Here is a 26,626-nt window from a genome sequence, read left to right as displayed (position 1 = left end):
TTCAGAGTGGAGCTTCAGAGTGCAGAGTGGAGCTTCAGAGTGGAGCTTCAGAGTGGAGCTTCAGAGTGGAGCTTCAGAGTGGAGCTTCAGAGTGGAGCTTCAGAGTGGAGCTTCAGAGTGCAGATTCAGAGTGGAGCTTCAGAGTGCAGAGTGGAGCTTCAGAGTGGAGCTTCAGAGTGGAGCTTCAGAGTGGAGCTTCAGAGTGCAGAGTGGAGCTTCAGAGTGGAGCTTCAGAGTGCAGAGTGGAGCTTCAGAGTGGAGCTTCAGAGTGCAGAGTGGAGCTTCAGAGTGGAGCTTCAGAGTGCAGAGTGGAGCTTCAGAGGGGAGCTTCAGAGTGCAGAGTGGAGCTTCAGAGGGGAGCTTCAGAGTGCAGAGTGGAGCTTCAGAGGGGAGCTTCAGAGTGCAGAGTGGAGCTTCAGAGTGGATATTCAGAGTGGAGCTTCAGAGTGCAGATTCAGAGTGGAGCTTCAGAGTGCAGAGTGGAGCTTCAGAGTGGAGCTTCAGAGTGGAGCTTCAGAGTGGAGCTTCAGAGTGGAGCTTCAGAGTGCAGAGTGGAGCTTCAGAGTGCAGAGTGGAGCTTCAGAGTGGATATTCAGAGTGGAGCTTCAGAGTGCAGAGTGGAGCTTCAGAGTGCAGAGTGCAGAGTGGAGATTCAGAGTGCAGAGTGGAGATTCAGAGTGCAGAGTGGAGATTCAGAGTGCAGAGTGGAGATTCAGAGTGCAGATTCAGAGTGCAGAGTGGAGCTTCAGAGTGCAGAGTGGAGATTCAGAGTGCAGAGTGGAGATTCAGAGTGCAGAGTGGAGCTTCAGAGTGGAGATTCAGAGTGGAGCTTCAGAGTGCAGAGTGGAGCTTCAGAGTGCAGAGTGGAGCTTCAGAGTGCAGAGTGGAGATTCAGAGTGGAGCTTCAGAGTGGAGCTTCAGAGTGGAGATTCAGAGTGGAGCTTCAGAGTGCAGAGTGGAGATTCAGAGTGCAGAGTGGAGATTCAGAGTGTCAAGAGCAATGCCAATAGCTCTAACTTTAACAAAGGCAAAACCATTGCATTGTAAATGCTTGTTTTATTTGTGGACTCGTACCTGCAGGGTGTAGGTTCTCTGAGGTGAATTTTGGGTAGCTTCTCCAACTGAGTAAGGACCCGGGGCTGTATTTACACTAATATGATGATGATGCAGAATTAGCACAAGCGTTGACAGATCTGCTCTCAGCATCACTGCCTTGGGATGGCTGTTGAGTTCTGCATGCACTGAAGCTGGCCTCGGGTCTATCAGTCTGAAACAGAGATCACCATCCTCTGTGCTTGAACACCTTTGAAATGTCTCACCCTGTTCATACTATGCCCTCGGTTATTGGGAAATCTTATCAAGCTCCAGGTCAAAATGCTGGGAATCTTTGTAGATCAACATTGTCCATTGTTAGTTCACGACAAGTTGGCCCATGCCAGATTTTAAAGATAACTATGTACTATGTACATGCCTTTAACCCGTTCGCTGCGTGTGTCGGCCAACGGCCGTCGCAAGCACTACCTCCGTAGTGCTGTGCACGTCCATTGGCTGACGCGGCCCCGGCCGCTCAATGGAACGCTCCGCACTGGCGCGGAATGTTCAAAGCAGCAAACTGATTAAAATACAGTCTTTGTATGTATATTTATTTCATGTGACTTGCCTGAAACTCTGTCATGTGGAGGTTCCCCGTGGGCAAACCAGCTATGTTAACATCTCATTACTGCTTGGAGCACTAGCCACACTGGCCATGACCAATCCTTGGTTGAAATATGTACCCCCCTACATTGGCATGCACAACATGCATATTTGACATTGTGGCAGGTGCTGCACAAACCACCCACCACCCGCCACAATGTTAAATATGCGGGATGCGACTGCCAGGGTGGCGGTCGCATCCTAATGGGCACAGCGGGACCGCCGCACCTCTGGCGGTCAGTTCCGTTTACCGTTACGGTGGCGGGCGGACAAAGTCCGCCGGCAATCTTAATGGACCCCTTAGTGTTAAGGTTAAGGGGGAGTGAAGTAGGACTAAGAAACCTGTGTGAGTAGGGCTGGCTTTAAAGTTGTTTGCGCCTGGTGCATCAATCATTTTTGCCCCCCCCCTCTCCCTCATGACCACCTCCTCGGATTCCCTCATGACCACCAAGCAAAAGTGCCCCTCATCTCTCCATAGCCCCTCTCTCACATACATTTAATTTGTTTTAAAGGACTATTATTAAAGGCTAACTTTACTAATAAGAATGTGCATCTACCTAAACAAACAAATTATTTTCAGCAACATTAGGAATAGATAATGAAAGACTGGGGGAAAGAGAACAGAATGTCCTAACCTATTTTATGCAGTTTACATGCAGGTCTTTGATGACAGTTCTTAACAGTCGCAGTTCTATATCGGGGATCTCCTGTAACAAAAGCAGTAATCCACTGAGCTACCCACATAAAATACAGATCTGTGATTTGCACGGAACGTGTTATTTACAGCCGGCCTATTAACCCTCTCTGCTATGTTATGGCGTGTCCAAACTGCCCCTAGACCATACTCTGATCTCTCTCTCTAGCAGAAACATTATTCACAAGAAATATCTTGACATTTTTAAAGCTGCCTGAAAACTGGACGCACAAGGAACTCTGCTGAGGGTGTTTTTCAAATGGTTAGTTATTGCTAAACTCAGAGTACCCCCCCCCCCCCCAAGTCAGCGCCCCCCACCCCCATGTCAGCACCCAGTAAGGCCTCAACAGTCGCACTGCCCTAAAGCCGGCCCTGTGTGTGAGCTTCCATTTCCAATACTGGTATGACCTGCGTGGGGAAGAGAGAGCGGGTTCTAGTTGCCCTACCTCTTGATCTTCCTGCTTATGGAACCTTGCTAGAAGCTCTTTTGTCAGACTTACAAGATATTCTTACTGTCTTTCGGATTTGTGCTTCTTGGATTGCCTGTTGCCTCTCACTCACAATCAATCACACAGACAATAAAAGTGAGCAACGCTGAGAGTCCGCTTTAAAATGCACAGCTCAGTGGGGATCCATACCAATGTTCAATCAAAGGTAGAAAGATCTGTCACCATGGTCCTAGAAGCCCCAGTGTGGTCCTCCCGCGTGTAACCAGTATGTATAGTAAAACATGCCTACATTTATACATGCAAAAACAACGGGCTGGACTGTTCCCATGAGGCACATGGTCAGACTGATTTGCAAATGGCCATGTCTGAACTGGGGTGGCAGAGTGGGCTAAAGAACGGTGATGGATTAAACCCAGATCAGCTGACTGGGGGTGGGGGTTTGAATTGCTCAAACGTTCCGTCCATCATCCCCTTTGGTATCGCTACATTTATACATGTACAGATTCATGGTGGTCGAGTTTAGCGATTATGTACAAATCATAAAACAACGGCACACGCCTGAGGCCATTAAAGGAAATCTTCAAGTAACCACCTTTCTGTGCCTTCTTTTGTAGCTTCCAGTGTGCCCACCTGCCTAACCGAGTACTGGAAAGCATCAGTCTCATCGATACTCCTGGGATCCTGTCAGGAGCCAAGCAGCGCGTGAGCCGAGGTAAGGGTCGACCACTGATTCACATGGGGGAATGATGTCTCACTTTTTGTACGTGTTTTGCATTTTTTGTTGCATCTCATGTTGGTCACAATAGTATAAGGAGATAATGGACATACTTTTGTTCCTGGGGATCAAACTGTTGGAATATGGAGTAATTGTTGAAAAAATTAGAAATAAGAACTGAAAGAGTATTGCCTCAGAGCTGTACTTTTAAAGTCACTTGTGTTTGAGTATGAGAAGCCTAAATAGCAATGATTTTGATAGCCTGTCATTTGGAAAATATTCTTGTGTCTCGGTGGTGCTTGCAGAGCCTTACACCGCCTAGGAAAATAAACCACTACAGGATCAGATTTGTCCATGGCAGTATGACCACTGTATCTGTGAGCTTGTTATTGGTGGTGCATCCATCCTCTGGCTCTGGAATATTGACCAATGAGGTGGCAGTATTTCCCTTTAAAATGGTGATAGGGCCAGCTGAGCAGAATTATAGAGAGTACTCCCGCTCTACCAGCTGTAAGGGTAAAGTGGGCGCATGAGGCCTATTTTAACAGTGTCTCATATAGTAGGGTTGGCGTTCTCCAAAAGCACTGCTAGGATTCCCATGGCTAATGGCAAACAGGCCCTATTGGCTGCCCAACTTAGCAGAAGGGGTGTAGTGTGAGGGCACATCACAATTAATTTGGTGTACAAATTTAAGGGAAAAGCCTGATTGAATTAATTCTGATGGAAATCACATGGTTTCCTCAGGCCATAAGTGGTCTGTGCTCATAACTAGGGTCTCAATGGTCCCACATTTAGGAAAACATGAACATAAAAGGTCAAGTGTGTGCCTCTGCTGGTTCTGTCCAGAACGGCTCTGTGGGACCTAGCACCTTTTCCTGCACCCTCTTCCCCATGGACAGCATACTATGAGGACAGTGGTGGTGCTGGAAAAAATAGTTTGGCCCTCCTGCCTCCCACCACACATAGCAGAGTTGGTGGTAAGATACTACCCCTTGTGTAGGATTTTCCTCGGTAGGTGACTGTATTATCCTAGGTTAAATCAACTTCTGACATGTAGTAAACTATATAGTAGATACAAAGTAATTCTGACAGTTTCAAGTAGTGAACGGGCTTAACTGTGGATTTTGAGAATAATTGATAAAAATTAAATGGCATTTGAAAATATAAAAGGCATTGCAGTTTTTGTTTCAAGTGTAAATAATTTATTTTATCTACTTTTTTTAATTCATTCCAATATGGCCGATTGTGCTTCTTTGATCACTTATTTTGTTAGGGAGTAACCAAGGTAATTTTTCAGAGTAATGCTGTTTACATTACATTTTCTCTGATTCAATAGTGTGGTGCTTATGGTTCTCTCTGGCACAGTATAGGGTTTCGTTAACCACATGGCTGCTAGGCGTTTTCCCGTCCTCTGCTGCAAATTGTTGTTTTACTTTATTTCATGACGAGCTGGCCTTGTCATCAGCGCACGGCAGGTAAGCGCCATGACGAGCCCAGCTCGTCATTAGCTTCGAAGGGGTTAAGTTATTGAGAGGACAATCGCACTGTCTTTCAGCATTCGTGTAAGGGAGCTGCGGCTTTGTTACTGGGGAAGCGTATTGCTTTTTATTAGGTCGAGCCTGGGCAGCGTATTTATTTATTTTATTTTGAAAATTTTATATAGCGCGAACAAGATCTTTGCAGATATCAGAGCGCTTTACATAGAGAGAGTACATGATCCTAGTCAGGTAAGTCAGTAAAGCTAACAGTACAAATAGATGTAGAGCAAAAATACAGATAATACAAATAAACAAAGAGGTCGAACAGGGAGTAAGGTGTGTGCAGATTCTTTAAGAGTCCGAAGTAGTAGTTCAAGTGTATTTAGCCATAAGGATAGCTTTTACTTCTTTCTTAAATCGTATAGTGGAGGAGATGAGCCTGATTTCAGGAGGGAATGAGTTCCAGATTCTGGGTGCCATTCCTGAAAAGGAGCGTTTATAAGTTTTTTCTTTCCGAAATCTTCTAGGCTTCAGCAGAAGATTGTTTGTGCCTCTGGTGTTTCTAGAGCCGCCAGAGATTGTCAACTTCTGAGTGAGGTAGCCGGGTGAGTTAAGGTGTAACGCCTTGTGTGTCATGCAAGCAATTTTCAGGTGTATTCTGTCTTCAAAAGGCAGCCAGTTCAGGGATTTCAGGTCAGGGGAAATATGAGAGTGCTTTTTTGACCCTGTGATGAGTCTCGCTGCAGCGTTTAGGGAGGCTCTTAGGGGTGCCGTAGTGGTATGGGGGAGACCGCAGAGGGTGATACTGGCATATTCTATTCGAGGGATGACTAGTGCTTGTACTGCAGCAAGCTGCTCTGCTATGCTCTGCAGCGCGTATGCGCTGCTCTGCGAAGCATGCTGTATACGAGTATGAACTTGAAGTCCCGCCCACTCTCCGCCCATATTTTTCATTGGCTTGTGTCATTGTCCTTCATAAATACTGGCTTCTGATTCATTAAAAGGCTTGATAGTCCCTCCTTACTACCCCCTTATCTTAATTTGTAACCTCCCATCAGGACTGGCCCTTTTACATCGGTTTTTACATAGGATGTTTATTTAGTCTGTAAGCATTATTTTCTTTAATTAATTTTTGGTACTGCAAGCACAACGTGCTTTTCTGCAACATTCAGCGCGCCATGCACGCTTTCACTTTCAAAGAAGCCTGGGACAACCGTGGCTGCTTCTTTGCAATGAAATAGGTCTCGCATTTACGAGAGTTTGAGCTATTGGCTGTATAAATAACAATAGCCTAAACTCTTGCAAATGCGAGACCTATTGCATTGCAAATTTTGTTTGTAAAAGCGCCCGATATGGCGCTTTCACTTTAATGTCAGCCATGCCCCTTTCTTTAGATGAGCCGGTCTAATGAAAGGTGTGAGGCCACTATTAAGGTGACACCACGGCATGGGGCACTTTTACAAAAAAAAACATTTGTTTGTAAAAGCACCCTATACAGCACTTTCATTTTAATAGCAGCCACGCCTCCTTCTTTAGACGCGGCTCGTCTAAAGAAAGGGCCGTGGGCGGCATTAATGTGAAAGCGCGACATGGAACGCTTTTCCAAAAAATGCATTTGCATTGCAATAGGTCTCACATTTGTGAGAGTTTAAGCTATTGATATTGTCGTTTACAATGCCAATAGCTCAAACGTTCATAAATGCGAGACCTATTGCATTGCAAATGGTTGTCTGAAGAACGTTGTTTGTGGTTCTCACCCTATTGGAATGGTGCTCGCCATTCTTAATATCACACTGCAAGACCGAAATGCCCATCTCCAGCATTCTTTTGTAGTGCTATGGTGAAGATTTTCACTGTATTTATTGGATTGATTTAGGTTCTTTGCACCAGGTTGCCTAGGTAATGGTGGTTTCCCTCATCGGATTTACTCTTTCTTATTTTTATGTCCTAGCTGATGTTCTTTCTGTCATGTTACTGGAGTTTGGTGTCTCCATGCTATATTATGCTAGTGGTTGATGCTGTATTTTAGGATTAGGAGTGGATGTATTTTCTCTGTCATTTACTTGTAACTAATGTTCTGTTTTTCATGTGGTTGAAGTAGTCTTTCTTCTGTCAGTGATTTTAATGGCGTGCTTTACATTCTCTTTGTCATTTTGTTCGGGTTCTTGATGTTTTCTTTGCCATCTTATTAGAGAAGTTGTTGTTTCCTCTGTCACATTATTGGGGTGATTAATGTTCTGTTGTTCACCTTACTGGAATGGATGGTGCACACTGTTTCGTGTTCAATGAATGATACGTGGGTATTTTCTGTGTCTCATGCTACTGGAGAGGCTGATGAGATTTCCGTCATGTTATTTTGGGTACTGATTATCTCACTGTTATGTGGTTGTGTTGGGTTATTCAAATTTGTCCTGTCATTTTTTATTAAATGTTTTTATTGGTATTTACATATTACAGAATACAAAACAATATGACATATAGCACATAATCGTGTGCGGGCAAAGGTTGGGTGGCTCTGGCAGTTATCTGCGATTCTGGTATTGGCGGGTGTGATCTATGGCTTACGAGTGATAGCCCTTATATTCCCGCGTTCGTGACATATAACATTGAACGGCATGGGTACTTTCGTGTAGTCGCGTTTATTTGTTAATCCATATAATATAACATAAAACAAATATATATGCCTTGCGGGTGCTTGCGGTGACAAACCTGCGGCCCAGCTGAGGATCACCTGTGGTCTGTTTGGCTGTCTTTGGTTTGGATGTATATAGTCTATGGGGGGTTGTGTGGGGTTAGGAATTTGTCTAGTGTTGACCACAATTCTCTTTGTCACGTGTTTGAAGTTCCCACTCCGAGCTGTTAAAAAAAAAAGGTGCGTCATGTTATTGGTGCCTGCGTACTTGGTGCCTGTACATACGCAATGACGCAGCCGGCCGTGTTTATTAGCTAGGCTGTACAGCAACAGGAATGCTGTGCAGCATACCTAAAACAAGTGGCAAAACCATCAGGTGCCAAAGGTAAGACCAGCTGGCTTTGCCAGTGCTTGCCCTTTCGCTGCCTCCCCTCTACGCCACCTCCTCTCCTGTGGACAGAGTTCAGGCAGGGCAGAATATAGCGTCTGCAACTTTCAGCCAGTCGCCGCCAACATTTTTTTGTTTAGAATATTTGTTTGTTTGAGTCAACAAAATATGTTGGCTGCGGTTCCGGCAGCTCAAGTGCATGCAAACCACCAAGGGATTGAGCTGGTGAAAGGGGAGCAGGGCACAGACTGGTGCCAGGACTGGTCTGAAGAATGTTCCATCTGGAAGGGGCATCCGCCCTTCTAAGGGAAATGGAACTCAAGCTCTCACCCAGTTTCTCTGGATATCATTTATTCTTTTTTAACTTTTCAATACAAATATTTTTTTTGTGTTTGATTGTTTGTGGTCAATTAAATCATATTATAAGTGGTGTCTGCACACAGCTCTGTTGAGGTAGCTCAGCCCTCAGTGGCAGCTGCTGCCAATATACAGTGACAGGCAGCTGGGGAGGGGGATTAAAAAGAAATCAAATAAAACCTTACCTGATGCTGCTGGCTGCCTCGTGCCTTGGTTCCCCTTTGCTCTCCTGCTCCTGGGTGTCCATGGGACACCATCACAGGCTCCCAATCCAATCCGGACGCTGCTCTCATGCTATTACCAAGCATGAGAGCAACGCCAGGATTGGCCTGAGTCGGCTGGTTTGACCCTCGCTCAGGCACAGGAAGTCCGTGCCGTTTCTCCACCAGGCTGTGGAATACAGCTGGGTTTGAGAAACCTAAGTGTGCGTGCCAGTTTGGCTGTCTTAAGACGGATGGCTGCACTGACATAAGCACTTATAGTACCCACCACTCTGCCGACCTGCCATGGCCCTGCCCCACCCCTCCCTAAGAATGCATGGCTCACAGGGTCAGCTAGTCACTTAAATTTTTTTTTTATCATTTTACTTTTTTAACTGCTGGCTTTGAGCAGTGTGGCAAGGCTCCTCCACCATTACGGAGAAGCCACCGCTGTCAGTCCTTCTAAAGCCCATCTACAGCTCTGCTGATGTACCTCTATCTGGATCTGCAAAATCCAGGCTATTTCAGTGATGGTGCACATAGAATACTAGTGTGTCCTAGTACCAGCCCCCACACACGCTCAGATCTGGTGATATACCTTCCTCCTGACCTGTTCCTTTGCCCACCATGCCACTCATTTGTACAATCCAGCCCGAACTGCCAGGCTACGTCCTCCCTTGACCGGCTGGGTCTAATCTGAGTTGGGGTGGTGGGCAAAAGAACGAGGCATTGCAATGCTACCCCGAGTGATTGCAAGTGGTTAGCCTTATTACAAGTATCTACCCATCACCTTTTGTGTGTGTCATGTACCGCCGTAAGTGGTCAATGCTATGCCCAGACGTGGGTCCCTTACTCACTTTGCCACTGAAACCAGCTACAGCTGACTAAAGAGTCCCAATCAGGGAGAAACTGGTCTTGGGTTGTTTGTATTCCAGTTCAGGATGGACCTGGCTTGGCAGTTTGGGCTGGAGTGTTCCTATTGGAGCAGTGTCAGGACTGATTTGCATATGGCTGGGTCTAATCTGAGGTGGCATGGCGGGCAAAAGAACGATGGGTTGGAATGCTACCCCTAGTCATTCCCAGTGGAGAAACTTATTGCAAGCATTCCTTCCAACAGATTTGGTGTGTTCAACATCCATTCGTCAGTTCAACTGTCACCCTTATTTTGTTTCTGGCTTCCACAGCATACAGAATGTGGCAGTGGGTCAGGGCTGGTGGGTTGCTCTTTACTTTGTCAATGCTTTTTTTCTCCATTATTATGCTTTAGAAAATAGCCACCTTTGAGTGTTTAAAACATGTGTACTTGTTATAGTAAGTCTAAGAAAAGCGTAACCTTTTCTTGCTCCAATAAGAATCCTATTTTTCTGTGTTTTTAAAAAAAAGTTTGTAATTGTTTTGATACCTGCTCTAAGAACGCCTGCCTGTTAGGAAGCATTACAGTCTTATTAAAATTATATGCAATTGTTACTTTTTATTCAAAATGTGTATTTCAAGGTGTATGGCTGCTTTGTTTAGGCAGCAGTACACCACAGCTTGTAGATAATAAAAGATTGGTATATTGTCCCCGCTGACCGTAACTCTGAGATTGTAGGACAGACCATTGCCCCATTGGACTTTAATTTTTTGACAACAGTTGGTAAAAGTGGTTTTTAATCAAATGTTATATTGATTTGTGTGACTTTAGCTTAGTTTGCGAAAAACATTGAACAGAAGTATGAAAGGCCTAGGGGACCAAACAGAATATAGCATGAGTGCAGGTTCAGAATGGTCCTCCCATAGCAATGAGTGTTTCAGCCCTAGGGCACCAGCATGTACGAGCTCCTGTGTTAAAAAATGTTAGGACCAATGAGGGCTGTAAATGTAAATGTAAATGTATTGGCATTTATATAGCGCACTACTTACCCGTAGGGTCCCAAGGCGCTTCGACCGCTGCGAAACCCTTCCTGGCTTCCCTGAGAGATGGTCCCTTAATGGGTATCTCCAGGGTGAGACCAGGCATCCCCGGCGGTCTGGTGGGGCCGTTAGTGAAGATGAGGCAAGCTAATGCCCAGAGTTGCCGAGTGTGATCGCTGATCAGAGTGGGCACCGAGGCGAGAGAATTATCGAGTCCGCTGACCCTGGTCCAGAAACCTGCCGCGCCGGGAATCGAACCCTGGTCCCGGGCCGTCCTCTGCTCTCGGGTCTGCCGCCTCTAACCAGTGAGCCACACTACGCTTGAGAGTGATCTATTGTGTCGATCTCTCATTGGCTCGTTGTAGCCTAGGAGTGTTGCCTTGATCTTGTGCAGCAAAAGGGCAGATACTGTCAGGGACTGAGTCCTGCACTTCATTATTAGAAAGAGTGAATTCCAGGATTTGTCCACAGGGGTGCGTTACTTTTAATGTGAGAGTACTGGCACCCCAATGCACTGCTAATTATTCCACCCTTGATGCCACAGATGAAATCACAAGCGACATCATTGGCAGCGTCACTTGTGAGATCACATATCACCTCACAGTTGACATTTTAGTAGTCATGCTGACATTTTATTGTGTGAAGCATAATGTTCCAGTTGTCACTTGCGAAGTGAAAAGTGGTAATCGAGAGTTTGAGTGTGACATGTTTAGTGAGTGACAAACGACGGGTTACATCACTCTGCTCTTGGTGCATGCGTGGTGGTTTGTGACCTTATTTTCATGATGCTGAGTCTTTTAGTGACTAACAAGGGACAGTATAGTGTATTTGATTATAACCTTTTATTTCTCGATACTATGATGTTTTTTAGTTAGCATGTGATCTTTTACTGCTAGTATTTGACTATAACGTTTTAATGCATGCCAGTATACGTTCTAATGCTTGACATAATGACACGTTTTTAGTTTAAGCCTGGGCATTGCATGCGCTCCTCTGCGAGGCATGCTTTATTCAGGTATGGATTGAAGCTCCGCCCACTCTCTGCCCATAATTTATATTGGCTTGTGTCATTGTCCTTAATAAACCGAGCTTTTCATTGGTCTATATACTTGGTAGTCCTTCCATAGTACTGCCTTCTCTTATCTTGTAACCTCCTGTAAGGACTGGCTCTCTTACTTGTGTTGTTACTCAGTAGGCTTTAATTACTGCCTCAGAGCACTATTTCTTTCAATGGTTTTCACTTGCCTTCTATTGCAGGCAAGACGTGCTCTCTCCTAGTGCTTTATTATTTTAATTTTTTAATAGCACGTTATGCCACAGTGGCGGCCGCGCCTTTGTTTTTATTTGTGGTGTCAAACGAAGCTGCATGTTATTTTTCCTTTTTTCCCCTTTTGTTTTGTTTAGAAGCGCCCCATGCCACGCTTTCATGTGAATAGAGGCCACGCCCCTTTCTTCAGACTAGCCGCATCTAAAGAAAGGTCCACGGCAGTCATTAAAGACGTGAAACCGCAGCATGTGACGCGTTTACAAAAAAAAACTTCTGTTTGTTAATTTGACAAACAAATGATTTTTTTGTAAAAGTGCCCCATACCGTGCTTTTACTTTAAGGGCCACTGCAGACCCTTCTTTAGATGCGGCTCATCTAAAGTCAAGGGCGTGGTCGAAATTAACGTGAACAAGCGACATGGGCGCTTTTACCAAAAAAAAGTATTTGCATTGCAATAGGTCTCGCATTTGCTAGAGTTTAAGCTATTGTCATTCACAAATGCGATACTTATTGCATTGCAAATGCTTGTTTGCGTGATGTCACAAAAGCGTATAAGTCGTGATACTTGAGATTGTGGTGCTATGACATCTCATCATGTGATGCTTTAGTTTGAGGCGGGTGCCATCTTAATAAGTGAGGCTTGGATAAGTTTTTGTCTTCGCAGTTTTTCCTAAGTGGGCCAGGCCCTGCGGGACTCAGCCTTGCCAAGAAAATAAAACTAAATTTGAAAAAGGCCCTCTTTTTCTTTCCTTCGCCGACGGAGGCCAGAGACTCAGTACCTTTGCTCACTGTGTGTTCTTGGGCGAATGACTCGGTCCTTGTCCCTATGTTTTCGTGGCTTTGCCTTGGTGAGCTTGGAATCTTCCAGAACACACAGTCTTCCTTGATTCCTCCGCCGCGTTTTCTGTACGTGTGACTGCCAGTGTGTGTTCTGCGCTTCACGTTACTATAAATACTGCTCGCCCGCACATCTGCAAAGATATGCGCCTTTCTTTCCAGAAGTTTCCTTCTTCCCCCAAACTTGGCTGCCTTGCCTGTTCTCGTTTTTTTTTCGTTTTTCCCTTTTCCACTGCAGGCCAGATTTGCGAAATGAATCACCCCATTGTTTTAATTTACACGTAGTTTACTGAAACTCTGCGAGGCGGAGGAAGAGGGGCGCGGTTGTTGCGGGTATGGACTGAGATCGCGCCTCTGCAACAGTTGTGTTCAAAAGCCTGTTAGATATAATTGGTTATTAAACATTGTTTACACATGGGTGCTAGTGCCAGCTGGCCGCAGTTCACGGAGGAGAATAAATCCGCCCAGAGTTCTGTGTCAACTGTGCTGAGCATGCTGGGACTTGTAGGCCACACATGCATAATGCTGCCGGTTTAAACTAGAACTGGATTATAGGTGCTTGTCATACTGAAGCCACTGTGCCAGCTGATATTTACTTTAGGATACTAACAATGAAATGCCCCTAGGGGCCTCAGAAATCCCTCACATCCACCATAGAGGGTTTTCCAGCTCTGCGCCTGCCCGAGGCCACGCAGTGGCCATCAAAAGGTCGGGCCCCTAGTCACGGAGGGCTGGCCCCGCCCACCTTGTGGCCAGCCACTCTTCACCCGGGCAGGCATCGCCCGGTAGGAGAGCCTAACCTGTAACCTCAGGGGAGGTGCAGGAACTCGTGTCGGCGCCCCAGTAGTCCTTCGGGCGGTTGTGGGCCTGTGCAACCGGGGGTTTACCAAGTCACGCCCCGCAAAGGGCGTGTGTAGTATAATTATAATAATTGTGCAGCAGTTGGGTGGTTCGCCACTGTGCTGATTGGCTCAACAGGCGGGCAGGTGGCCAGAATGCGGCCTGCCCTTTGATCGCCCGTAAGTTAACCCACCATCATTACATATGTTGTATGTAATAAACCTGCAGCAAATTTTCCCAAACTTAACACTTGTGTCTGCGTGTTATTTGCGGGTTTGGGCATTGTGGGGCGGGGGGTTCTTGTGGCCCTGATGTGACTATGCCATGTGCCACGCATTGCGTGTTAGACTAACGCAACAGGAGAATGCCTCAGCATCCCCGCATGGTACTATATTTCTAACACAGAAGGGCTCTGTTGGAAAGAGTTTGCAATCTCTGTTTCATATTCTTTTGATCTATATGAAGCCTGTCCGGGTTCTCCACCATTATATTCTTCGTTAGTGAACCACCATTTTAACTAGACAAGTGAGCGCATTCATTAAAACCTCTTGTCCCGAGTCTCATTTGCCCTATTTAAATACACTTTTTTCTTTTTCGCATCAAGGTCCGCCAATCTACACCACTAGCCCACACACCCTCACTTCATCAAACGGCATTTCATGAAAAGATCTCCGGCAAAGAGCCCCTTCGCGGGAGCCCATCGGGCATTGCAGCGCCGGCCCGAGGAGATTGCCCAATGATGAAGCGTGATGCCCCTTTGGGTGTGTGAGGGCTCTTGCTCCTATTGGAGCAGATTCCCACTTTAAAAGAACATTCATATACACACTCTTTAATAGGAACTGCATACTCCTGTTGGATCAGAGATATAGTAAGGAGCACGTACGCTGGACCTAATCACTCCTGGTCACCACCTAGTCAGAACCTATAGTCACAGGGAGTTACCAAGTGAATGGTGTAACCACAAGCCACCCTAGGACTAGGTTACGGATCAGGTTTTCTCCCCCCCAATGAAATCGGGGCCCTATACATCTGTGAAGTATGGTTGGTCATCACACTCTGCAGACAGCTGTGTCATGCCGCCCCTCTTCATCTGTGCTTGACCCTGTTTTTCCTACAGTGAACTCAGAGCATTGAGTGCATTGGAAACACTGTGTAATTTTGTTTGTCCTCCATCAGTGCACAAGACTTTTTTAAACAGGGGGGCACTTCTAAAGTGCAACTCCCCCACCATAGTGGATGGTAATTTCTGATGCCTTGCATCAGTAAGGACCATTAGTGGGGAACGCAACATTAACGTTCCACCCCCTGGTGCACAGCATTTTATTTAAAGGATACTAGATCCCCCTTAAGCTCATCCATTTTTTTCTGATACTTATTCGTCCATGTTTTAACTTTAACATATTCTTTTCAATATTTCCATCCGTTCCACATATCCATCAAATTACGTGTATTTTGAAACTTTAAGTATTCACAGGTGCCCATCCAAGCTTCCTTGTAAATATGATTCATACACGAAAAGTAGTTCTCAGCAGCATCCTTTATTTACAACCCAATGCATTTCGAGCAATTACTTGCTCTTCGTCAGGGGTAGCTGTAATACAACATCACAAAATTTGCATTAATAATCAAGACACCTCATTAAACTCAAAATTCAGTTTAGTGCAGACATGGTGATCAGAATGATTTTATTGCATGGTTTAATTACATCAAAATACATTCACTTTGAACTTCTCACCTAGTGTTTTACCAGGAGCTAAATGACTACCCAGACATTTCAGAGTTGAGATACTTTGCAACGAGGCTATCTGTCATTTTATCCTTCTTTTATATATATAGGTATACACTTCCATTACGGACCAGTTTTTGTACGCCGGTGGCTTTATCGGTTTACATATTTAAGCTGAAACTGTGTTCTACATTACTAGAACTTGCTAATTCTCTCTGTGCGCCTTGCGTACCTGCTTACGTATCTTCCTCATTTAAAATCCAAGTTCCTTTCGAGCTCCTGGGTGTATTCCCCTTCGCCGCTAACTTTATCAAATACTTCAGCTCCTCCCTCTCACGTGCAATCAATTAGCAACCTGCAATTCACCATAATGTGCCCGCCCGACTCATAATCCCATAGTGCATCTTGATTACACCGTAAGCTTTGTGCGCACAGTCCATAAGTCGATGGTTTTGCATATATGCAAAATGGCACAATCTTAAAATATAAAAATAGATATCTCTGTATTTTAAAGTCCCCTCTTTAAAGTGCTTATGAGAACTCGCTGTTCCGATAATGTGGCATTTTTCAGACAGCAGTTCTTTACATACACTCAATTCATCTTCGGGTGCATCACCAATGTGGCAGTTCAATATTAATGATGAATGTGGTGGTGTGCACACCAGACTTTTCACAATAATCCTTAATCCATATATTTAAACATCCTTGCTCTTGCGTGCAACCTGGGTTTCGCCTTGCCATCGCGCAATTTCAAAAACCATTAGTGGGGAACGCAACATTAACGTTCCACACCCTGGTGCACAGCATTTTATTTAAAGGATACTAGATCCCCCTTAAGCTCATCCATTTTTTTCTGATACTGATTCGTCCATGTTTTAACTTTAACATATTCTTTTCAATATTTCCATCCGTTCCACATATCCATCAAATTACGTGTTTTTTGAAACTTTAAGTATTCACAGGTGCCCAGTAAGGGGCTACTAACAGATAGGACAGTTTGTTTTTAAGTCATGGGTATAAGTTGAGACACTAGAAATATACTGCAGTAGAGGACCACATTATGCGGGAGGGTTGACTAAATGATAAAGCAAGAAAAGACAAATTATGAGGCATAATGCTGAGCATTTTCTGATAGAATTTTTACACCTGGTAACTGTGTCTGAGATAAGACTTCACCTTAATTGGTACTAATTTAATACCCAAATATGGCAATTAGCAACTGAAAGATGACCAATCAATCTTTGTAAAAAGCCTTCTTGTGCACACGAATCCGTGTCACCATACTTTTTGCAACTTTTGCTCCGTTTAAACTAGAAACTATTTTGTTTGTTAAAATCGAAAATGGCTGCAGCTGCAGAACTACATACTTCCAGGGACCCTGGGAATGTCTTTTTTTTCTATACTTGCACTTATGGAAGAGGGTCTGATAACTTGTGGTGACGCACTTGCGTCAGCGCGTCAGCGTTCCGCTAGGCGGGACAGGAAATACGTCAGGCGTTAACGGAAGGCGGCCGTTGTAACCATTGGCGCCTACCGTTAGAGCAGAGCAGAAGTGTTATCCCGGCGCTCCGTCTTGATAATAAATAATCATCTAAATGTACCAGAGTCTCTATCTTTCTTTGACTCCACAATGGCGACGAGGATACGGGATTGACCTAGAACCCTGAGGCGAGCAGACAGCCACCGAGGTCGAGAGTCCCTCATTCCAGCGGCGGACTCGACCCCACGTGTCAACCTGCAAGACGGAGCGTGGCAGAGGCCTACACTCTACTCCGAGCGGAGCACACCCCAGCAAGGCACGCGAGACTGCACAGCAACGGAGGTAGGCCTGCAGTACTTGAGGTGCCAGGCGTCAAGAAGACTAGTGGTAGCTAGCAGGCGCATTGAGGGTGCCCGCGCCAACGGAAGCATTAAAAGAGACTGAAGGGGGTTCACAGCCCAAAGAGATATAGACTGTTGAGCAAACTGGCGGAACAGATTGAAAGCAAGGGAGAGTCTTCGAACACTCACCCCGACGAGCTGGCGCAGGCGGGAGAAGGGGCCGGGGCACAACCATCACCCACCCTTCCCGACGCACAACTACGAACAGACAGCGATAGTGACCCAGAAGAAGGGGATTCCACTAAGCACGACGCTCCGGGTAGCCCCCAAGGGAAACCGGTCCCAGCTCATCCTTCCAGACGCAGGGAAGACAAAATGGCGGCGCACTCGTCGTCCCTCACGCAACTGGTGCCGTTTTGGACCAACCCAGGGGAACCAGAGAGGCAATGGGAAGACTGGAAGAGATACTTCCTCAACTACCTCGACGCCTTAGAGGAGGAAGCAGGCGCTCCGTATTCGAGCAGACGCAGGAAGAAGGTCTTGCTTCACAACCTGGGCCCGGAGGGGATAAGAGTCTACGACACCATCGTGAAGGCAGAAAGAGACGCAGCGGACAACGACGTTTTCAGCCACGCGATTGCCGATTTGGATGCGCACTTCCGACCTGTAGTCTGCGTCGCAATTGACCGTTACAATTTCTTCCAAAGGAAACAGAAGAACAGCGAGTCAGTTGACGAGTACGTCATCGCCCTGCAGAAGCTCGCCATTTCGTGCAAATTTGGCGCGCTACACGACGAACTCATCCGAGATCAAATCATAATGCATACCTCAAGCTCCCATGTTCAAGACAAACTGTGGGTAAACGGCGATGCCCCACTCAAAGAGATTTGGGCCATGGTCAAAAAGGCTGAACTCTCGATACGCTGTGCCCAAGCAGCCAAGAAAGACTCAGGCAATGCACCGGCAGTGTGTCAGATATCGGCTCATCAGAAAGGAGACCGCCCGAAACAAAAAGAACCACAGAAGAAACTCGACGGCAAGAAGCAGAAGTCCACGCATCACACCGACCAGAGGGGAGCAAAGGGTGGACGCCCGAGTTGTTACAGGTGTGGGAGCGGTAACCATCTAGGAAATGACAAAACGTGTCCAGCATTCCGAGCGAAGTGCTCATTCTGCGGAATATTTGGCCACTACGAGAAGGTTTGCCGCCGGAAGCCCAAGGGGCCCACGGTGAAGTTCGTCGACCGTGAACAACAAGCAGACACTGGGGAATCAGAGAGCACCGATGACCAGGAAGAGATCCTGTACATCGACGTCCAGGTGTTGGAGATGGACGACTCAGGCAATGACAAACCCAGGCTGGACATGCACATTGGAGGCATTCCATTAGAAATGATTGCGGACAGCGGCGCACCCATCTCGATCATTCAGAAAAAGGTTTGGGAGGACAAGTTCGCCTCCACACACGGTGAGAAGCTACGTCCCATGGACCTGCGTCCAGTCACGTACACGGGCCAGAAGATCCCAATGTTAGGATTCTGCCCTTTGCCATTTGAATTCAGAGACAGACAGGCGTTATGCAAGCTGTATATAGCGGAGAAAGGCCCTTCAGTGCTGAGCTGGAGAGACCTGGGAGCCCTAGGGATCCAGTTGAACCCGGGGGGCATCGAGAAGATTCTCCTGATGGACGTGGAAAAAAGTGACGACGTAGAGTCGTGGAGGAGAGGGTACCCGAGAGTGTTTAACGGACAGATAGGGGAGTTGGCGAAATACAAGCATTTGATCAGACTGAAAGAAGGCGCACGTCCAGTGATACACAAAGTAAGAAACATCCCGTTCAGGAGCAGAGAAGCAGTGCAGCAGGAATTGGACAGGCTTGAGAAGGAAGGTGTGATCAGGGCCATAGAAAGTGCAGAATGGCTCTCCCCCTTGGTAGTGGCCCACAAACCAAATGGCAAGGTCAAATTATGCGTGGACCTGAGAGAACTGAATAAGAACATACTAGTGGACAAGTTCCCCCTGCCACGCATAAACGAGATGTTATCTAAGACCAAGAACATCAAGTGGTTCTCCACAGTGGATCTGTCGTCTGCGTACCATCAAGAAAAGCTTCACCCTTCCTGCACACACCTCACATCCTTCATCACTCCATTTGGCTGCTACGAGTTCCTAAGAATGCCGTTCGGCCTAGCCTCGGCGGCGGCAGTCTTTCAAAAAATGATGCATAAACTGTTGAGAGGAGTGGTCGACGTCCAATTCTTTCAGGATGACATATTGGTGATGGGGAAGTCCATGCACAACCATAACGAAAAGCTCCACAAAGTCTTCAGGATCTTACAAGACAACGGATTGACAGCAGAGTGGTCTAAGTGCAGATTGGGGGTGAGAACGGTCACTTACTTAGGGCACGAAATAAGCGAAGAAGGCATCAGACCCAAGACGACCAACATGAAAGCTATTCAAGACGCGCCCACCCCGAGCAAGAAGGAGGATGTTAGGTCATTCCTAGGAATGGCCGAATATTATAGCAAGTTTGTGCCACAATTCGCCTCAAAAACACACCACCTAAGACAACTACTCAAGGAAAGGAACGGATTCCAGTGGGGACATGCGGAACAAAGTGAATTCGACAACTTAAAGAAGGAAATGGGCACTGCCATCCCGCTCAAAGGCTTCGATCCACAGGCAGAGACAATTCTCACGACAGACGCGAGCGACCGAGGTCTGGGAGCTGTCCTAACACAGCGCTCGAGCAATGGAGAGGTGCACACGGTCAGCTTCGCATCCAGGTCTCTGGCCCCCAACGAGGAAAAGTTCAGCGTGGTGGAGAAGGAGATGCTGGCAGTGGTATGGGCCATGGAGAAATTCCGCCAGTATCTGTGGGGAGCGAGGTTCCTAGTCAAAACGGATCACAAGCCTCTGGTCCGAGTGTTAACATTGAGCGGCCATGCACACGCCACGCCTAGAATCGCAAAGATGACCCTGCGTCTCTTAGACTTTCTCTATGACGTCGAACACATTCCCGGGCCACAAAACAAAGTCGCTGATTTTCTCAGCAGGGCAGCTGCCATGGAAGTGAGGAGTGACCTCGAAGATCGGGAATGGGCAGGATATGTGGTGGCCACCATCCAGGAAACAGAGAAGGCGATACGTCGACAAGACTGGGAGGAGGCGTACAAAGATGATGAGGAACTAGAAGCCATTAAAGGATACATTGTCCACGGATGGCCGGAGAAGAGGCACCTGAAGGAGGAACTCCGCAGGTATTGGGAAGTCAGGGATGAGCTGTCCTTGGCGGAGGACTCCATCTTTCTCCTGAGAGGAGACAAGGTCATACCACCGAAAGGAATATTGGAACGTCTGATGGGGTTGCTGCATGAAGGACACCAGGGCATCACAAAGACCAAAGCCCTAGCCAGACAGGCTTACTGGTGGCCAGCGGTAGACATGCAAATCGAAAGGCACGTAAGGAAATGTGAATCCTGTGCGAAGGCAGACAAATCACAATCCATGATCAGACCACCCCTGGGGAAGTTTCCCATACCGGACGGCCCGTGGGAGGTGCTGTCAGTAGACATCTTGGGGCCTGTCCAGAACAAAGCAGGGGTCCAGAAGTACGTGGTGGCGTTGGTGGACAAGTATTCCAAATGGCCTGAGATTGAAATTAAAGAAACCATGGATACTGAAGCAGTGGTGAACTTCTTACAGTCCATATTCCTGAGAGAAGGCATACCCAGGATCATCGTGAGTGATAACGGTCCCCAGTTCACATCAACGAGATGGGCATCCTTCACTGAAAGGAATGGGATTGAAGTTAAACATCCACCCATATACCACCCAGCAGGAAATGGCCAAGTGGAGCGGTTCAACCGCGTAATAATGGGAACCATCCAGGCAGCCATCAACGACGGGTTGGATTGGGAGAAGGAACTGGAGAAGATGGTATGGGCGTACAGGATCACCCCGGGGAGCACCGGGTAAAGCCTGTTCAAAGTATTGCGAGGGAGAGAAGCGTTCACCAAGGACAATCTGGCATGGAAGAAGCTGGTGATACAAAGTAAGTGGTCCCCAGCTATTGTAAAACGAAACCTAGAAAGAGCTCAAGAAATGTACACTAATCACTTCAACAAGAACCACAAAGTTAAAGAAGCGGTACTGGACAAGGGGGACTGGGTGAGAGTTAAACTGGCAGTCCATAAGAAAAAGGGTGAGAGCAAGTTTTCGCCGCCCTTGCAAGTTTTGGAACCGTACGACAGGTCTGCCTTGCTAAGTGACGGAAAGGTTTGGTCACAGGACAGGATGGCAAAGTGCAGCGGAAGGATAAAAGTGGAGAGTGACGAGAAGGAAGGTATGGAGAATGGCGAATACAGTAGAAGAGATGAAAGTGACAGAGGAATGGACGTGGAAGTAGAAGTAGGACAGCAGGAGATGGCCGCGGAGAGCAACGGAGCAGGAGAGCAAGAAAAATCAGGAAGAGAAAGTAACGGAGAAGGGAGCAAGGACATGAAGGACAAGAGTGGTACACTGATCAGAGAGAGCGAGGAACAGGAGTGCAGAGAGGGTTTGACGAAGGTGAGAACCAGAAGGGGAAGAGAAGTGAAGACACCAGAGAGATTCAAAGACTTTGATATGAACTGGAAGTAAGAACTTTACAATTTATATTTTGCTGCGTAAAGGGGGGAGATATGTGGTGACGCACTTGCGTCAGCGCTCCGCTAGGCGGGACAGGAAATACGTCAGGCGTTAACGGAAGGCGGCCGTTGTAACCATTGGCGCCTACCGTTAGAGCAGAGCAGAAGTGTTATCCCGGCGCTCCGTCTTGATAATAAATAATCATCTAAATGTACCAGAGTCTCTATCTTTCTTTGACTCCACATAACTCTCTCTTCCCCATCAAAAATCCATATAGTTTCCTGAAGATCTTCAATTCCTCCTGGATGTATGTTGTGTGATTGTGCTTTTGAGTGGCATGCATGGAGAATGTGTGCCTTATGAATATTGTGAGGTCGTAAGGCATGTGACAATTATCTGGATTCCTTGAGCCACGGTTAATTGTCTTTCACGCCTCATTGTCCTGAGAATCATTTCAGAGAATTTCAACCACACAAACCATGCTGGAATGTCACTGTTGTTTGATTTTGGGGCTGCAAAACATGGTCAACCCAGAAACCTCTCATTGAACGATGTACTGGCCAGACCAGTCACTCATCCACGTCTCAGTTTAATTTGGGGTGCCTGACCTGTGATTTCACGATCTGCATCACGATGATCATTTGTCACTCCTCCTCCCATAGGGTGTAGGAAACCCCGCAACATGCCCGAAAAGATGTTCTTTACTCTGGTTGTCATGAGTTATATTTGAGTTTTGAATTATGGAAGTAGCACCCCTTTTGATTAACTTTTGATTTTCCACTGGTGCCGTCAATTCTGGTTATGTACCGGACAACAAAAATTAGTATTTTTTATTGACCCTGAAACTACTGTTGGTCAAAATGCCAGGGACAGCGGTAGTGACATTACATATCATTTAAACTTTATTTTCACTCATACATGCATGCTTACACATACACACACTCGCTCTCACATAAACACCCTCTCACCTGCAAGCACACACACAACATACATTTAAAAGCATTTTTTACTTACCTCTGCTGCCAAGAAGAGTCTTATTCCAGTTAATTGTAATCAATTCTTTGTTACACTAATAGTGAACTATAAAATATGATTCCCTATTAGTGTATTAAAAGATTGACAGAAAACAAGGAAAATGTAGCCCCACCTGACGGATGTATGTCGTTACAACGCATACTTTTACAACGCATACCTTTACAACGCATATTTTACACTGCAACATCCATTACAACGCATTCCATTACAACTCATGCCATTAAAACAAATTCTTTGAAACTACCTTTACAACGCATTCCACTACAACGCATACTACATTTACAACGCATACCATTACAACACATACCATTACATTGCATGTATGGTAAGTATTGGATAGTGTAGGGGTAAAAATTACGATTCTAACTACAGGGGGTGCAACAGTAGGGTAAGTTTTGGATAGTGTAGGGGTAAAAATTACTATTCTAACTTCAGGGGGTGCAACAGTAGGGTAAGTATGGGACAGTGTAGGGGTAAAAATCACTATTCTAACTCCAGGGGGTGCAACATTAGGGTAAGTGTTGGATAGTGTAGGTATGTGTTGTAATGGTATGCGTTGTAATGACTGCGTTGTAATGACAGGCGTTGTAGGGGTATGCGTTGTAGTGACATGCGGTGTAATGGCTGCGTTGTAATGGCATGCGTTGTAATGGATGTTGCGTTGTAAAAGTTTAGTTGTAAAGGTAGTGCGTTGTAAAAGTTGCGTTGTAAGTGTTGTTTCCCCCACCTGACGTCCACAAGGAACCCAGACCATCTACTGCAGTGGTACGGGCAGACTAATCAGCAGCTCCTTTCACTCTCAGGGCCTAATTACATTTCAAAAGGAGGCTTGTCTCCTCTGTCCTCGCCCAAATGTGTATCTCTCCTTCCAGCTTCAGGAATGTTAGCAATACACTTCCACTGTTTAGGATAATAACCTCACTCCCATCTTGTACACCTGACCAGGCCCAGGACTTCCAAAATGGAACCCGCAGGCCTCCATTTGTCTGGCTCCTTAAGACACACACTGTATGCACCATGCAGGCCAAGGGCCGGACTGGGAACTGAAACCGGCCCTGGCAAACTGCTCGGCCGGCCCCCCTGGGGGGGTAGAGGGGGTGCGGCCGAACTGTTTGCTAGGGCCGGTTTCGGCCGATTGTGTTACAGGGAGCCAATATTGCCGGCCCCCGTAACAAAAATGGCCCCCCAGGGTCTAAAACCGGCCCCCACCCTAGCGGTCCACCGGGGAAATGCCCGTTGCCGTTTACAGCCAGTCCGGCCATGCCCAGGCCACTTACACAAATGCTCAAATACACACCATAAATGCACAAAGATCTGGGTTAGCACATAGAAGTAGATTTTTACCTCAGTGGGCCGCCTCTGCTCCTGGACATAGATACAAATGTCTGGTAGCAATTGTCGGTTCATAAAACATAGTATGCTACCGCCACTGCTCTACATACTAAACCAATGATGGCAGGCCCGGACTGGCCGTTGAGGGCACCGGGCAATCCCCCGGTGGGCCGCATGGTTGGGGGCCGGTTTTGGGCCCCTGGGGCCGTTTTTGTTACAGGGCCGTTATGCTGCAAAAACGGCCGAAAACCGGCCCTGTCAGAGAGCGCGGTCGCACCTCTCCCCCCTCCCCTCTCCTCCCGGAGGGGGGGAGGGGGGCCGGCCGAGCACTTTGCCAGGGCCGGTTCTGGTTCCCAGTCAGGCCCTGAATGATGGGGACTGTAGTTTACTGTCATTCAAATGCAGGCATGCTTAAACCAGTACCTCACTCAGGTCAAGCGACAGCCCTAGGCCTTCTCAAGCACACTATATGAGTGGGAGTCTAGGGCCAGAGTCAAAGACCAGGATATCAAATCCTCACTAGTACTTAGAACAGGGGACATACCTGTGCACAGTGCAGGGGACATTCCAGCCCAACAGTGTTCCATGTGAGGGATACCGCCAATGTGTAAAATATAAATGCCAGCATTTGTAGAAGCGCACAGCTCCCTCCATTGGAGGTGTCCCAGCGCTGGAGGCCATCTGGAAGATTAGGCAAGAGTTTGCCCAGAGTCACATGGTGCTGGGCTAACCTGCCGCTGGGGCCGGGGATCGAACCGTGAACCCTGTGGTCCGGAGTCGGGCACCCTGGTCGCTGCGCCACACCCCTGAGACTATGGCCCGTGTTGTGGGCTCCAACCCAGTGAGTGAGCTGTGAGCCAGAGTATGACAGCCACAGTGAAATCACTGACAATGCGCTCTATTGAGTGCGAGTGTTCCCTAATGAGCAGCCTACTCTAGGGGTCCGATTTGCCCTAAAATGTGGCAGACCCGTGTGATTCATCGTTCAATAAAAAAAAGAAAGACTCAGAGCTAAGAACATGTGCTCCTGAAATCATCATATGTCACTTTTCGCCTCCAACTGGAATCTTTTTTTCCATAATCCCCCCCCCCCCCCCCCCCCCCCCCCCCTGCCCCTCCTCTCTTATTCCAGCTGCTTCCAGACTCCAGCTGCACGTTTAGGGCGTGTTGTGGAACATCGCCGAGGGTAGCCATGGTGTCCGCTGCGCCTTCAGGGTGTGGCGGTAGGGAGGCACTGATGCTCCTCGGGGGAACCCTGCCCCTCCCACCCCCGCCAGGCCCCCCTGCCTGCCCCTCCCTCCTCCCGCCCGCACCGCGCCGCGCACTTTCCGGGGCTGTGCTGCTGGACAGTTATTTACAGTGCAGTGGAATGCCTCATGCTGCAGTATGTCGAGGGGACGTGTGGAAACTTGCACCAGGGAGGGGTGGCGCACCGTGAACACGTCCCATTGTCTGCAAGGGACGCCGACCCACATCCCGGCTTACTTTTTGTATGACGTTAGTTTGTCGCTCGAGGGAATTCTGGACGCGGTTTAAAAACAAAATAAAACATCCGGCATAATTGCAAAGAATCCTGCAGAGCTCTTGTAAACAAAATCAGCTAAATCAGTTTGCCACACGGCAGCCGCGTGAAACTTTTCGGCTGCGATTGTGATGATTTTGCCCTCGTTCTTTCTGATGAGAAGGCGCTCGTTAGGAAATTAGATTACTAGGTGCAGATCTTTTTTTCTGTTCAGGATAGTATTTGTGTGCAAAATAGACAAAAGGTAAGGTATTTTATTTCGACCCTATACTCTCCATTTTTGTTATTATAAAATCTCTACCCAATGAGCGGTGCACTCTTTATCGACCCTGGAACGATGAAAGTTGACGTGCGGATTACACCATAAAACAGCGACAAGCGTTTAATTCACAGATCCCCCATTTTGCCGGAAAACATAAAGGTATGACAGAATTACACAGATTGCCCTAGTATTCCTTGATTGCACAGGCGTCATTTTGAATCTGTATCCCCAAGTCTGGCAACTGCAAAAATTACTTGGGCTTGGAAAGAGATATGGCATAAAGATCAGAGCTGCAACTTTGGAACTAGTGAAAGGGGTCTGGATCCCAGAGTCTGCTCAAAATCTTGTGAGTTTGGGCAAATCACTTAATCTCCCTGTGCCTAAAAAATTAATATGACCTTGTGTAAAGTAATGTGGTGCTCCTATAAAGCCCTTCCATGCAGTGCTTAATTTGGAAAAAATAAGCGACATGACCCTCTTCAGGAGCTCCCTGCAATTTCCACTGTCCTTTGCCATCTCTGTCAATGGCAGTTCCAAAACAACTACTAAGCATCACACTGCTGCAAGTGTGACAATTTAGACTATTTTAGGTCCCCAATGCTAAAAGAATAGCTTGGGTGACTGATGTTAGCCATTTTTGATGTATATTAAATTAATAAACAACTGTTGTTGTACTCATCTGTAAATAAGATAGACAGTGCCACCATGTGGCAGACTGTTGTAGGCGCCAGTGTTGACAATTAAGTGCTGGTGCTGAGCACCGGAAACCACCGGCTCAAATTAAGCACTGCTGCAATGGCCTTCGCATGTAATAAAACATTAAAAAAAATTACTTGTGCATTTCCTGGCAA

General features: G+C 46.8%; 1 protein-coding gene across 1 annotated transcript in view; it reads left to right on the top strand.

The window, feature by feature from the left end:
• EHD2 (EH domain containing 2) overlaps nt 1-26,626 on the top strand; it is a 208,165-nt gene that overhangs the window by 17,642 nt on the left and 163,897 nt on the right. Inside the window, exon 2 of the mRNA XM_086938638.1 lies at nt 3,453-3,550. Coding sequence (XP_086794764.1) covers nt 3,453-3,550 — 98 coding nt within the window. The remainder of the gene's footprint in view (nt 1-3,452; nt 3,551-26,626) is intronic.

Source organism: Lissotriton vulgaris, chromosome 9 (genome assembly GCF_964263255.1).
Source record: "Lissotriton vulgaris chromosome 9, aLisVul1.2, whole genome shotgun sequence".
In the NCBI taxonomy this organism is placed as follows: domain Eukaryota; kingdom Metazoa; phylum Chordata; class Amphibia; order Caudata; family Salamandridae; genus Lissotriton; species Lissotriton vulgaris.
The sequence above is the reverse complement of the archived record's forward strand: the minus strand, read 5'-3'. Positions and strand labels throughout refer to the sequence as shown.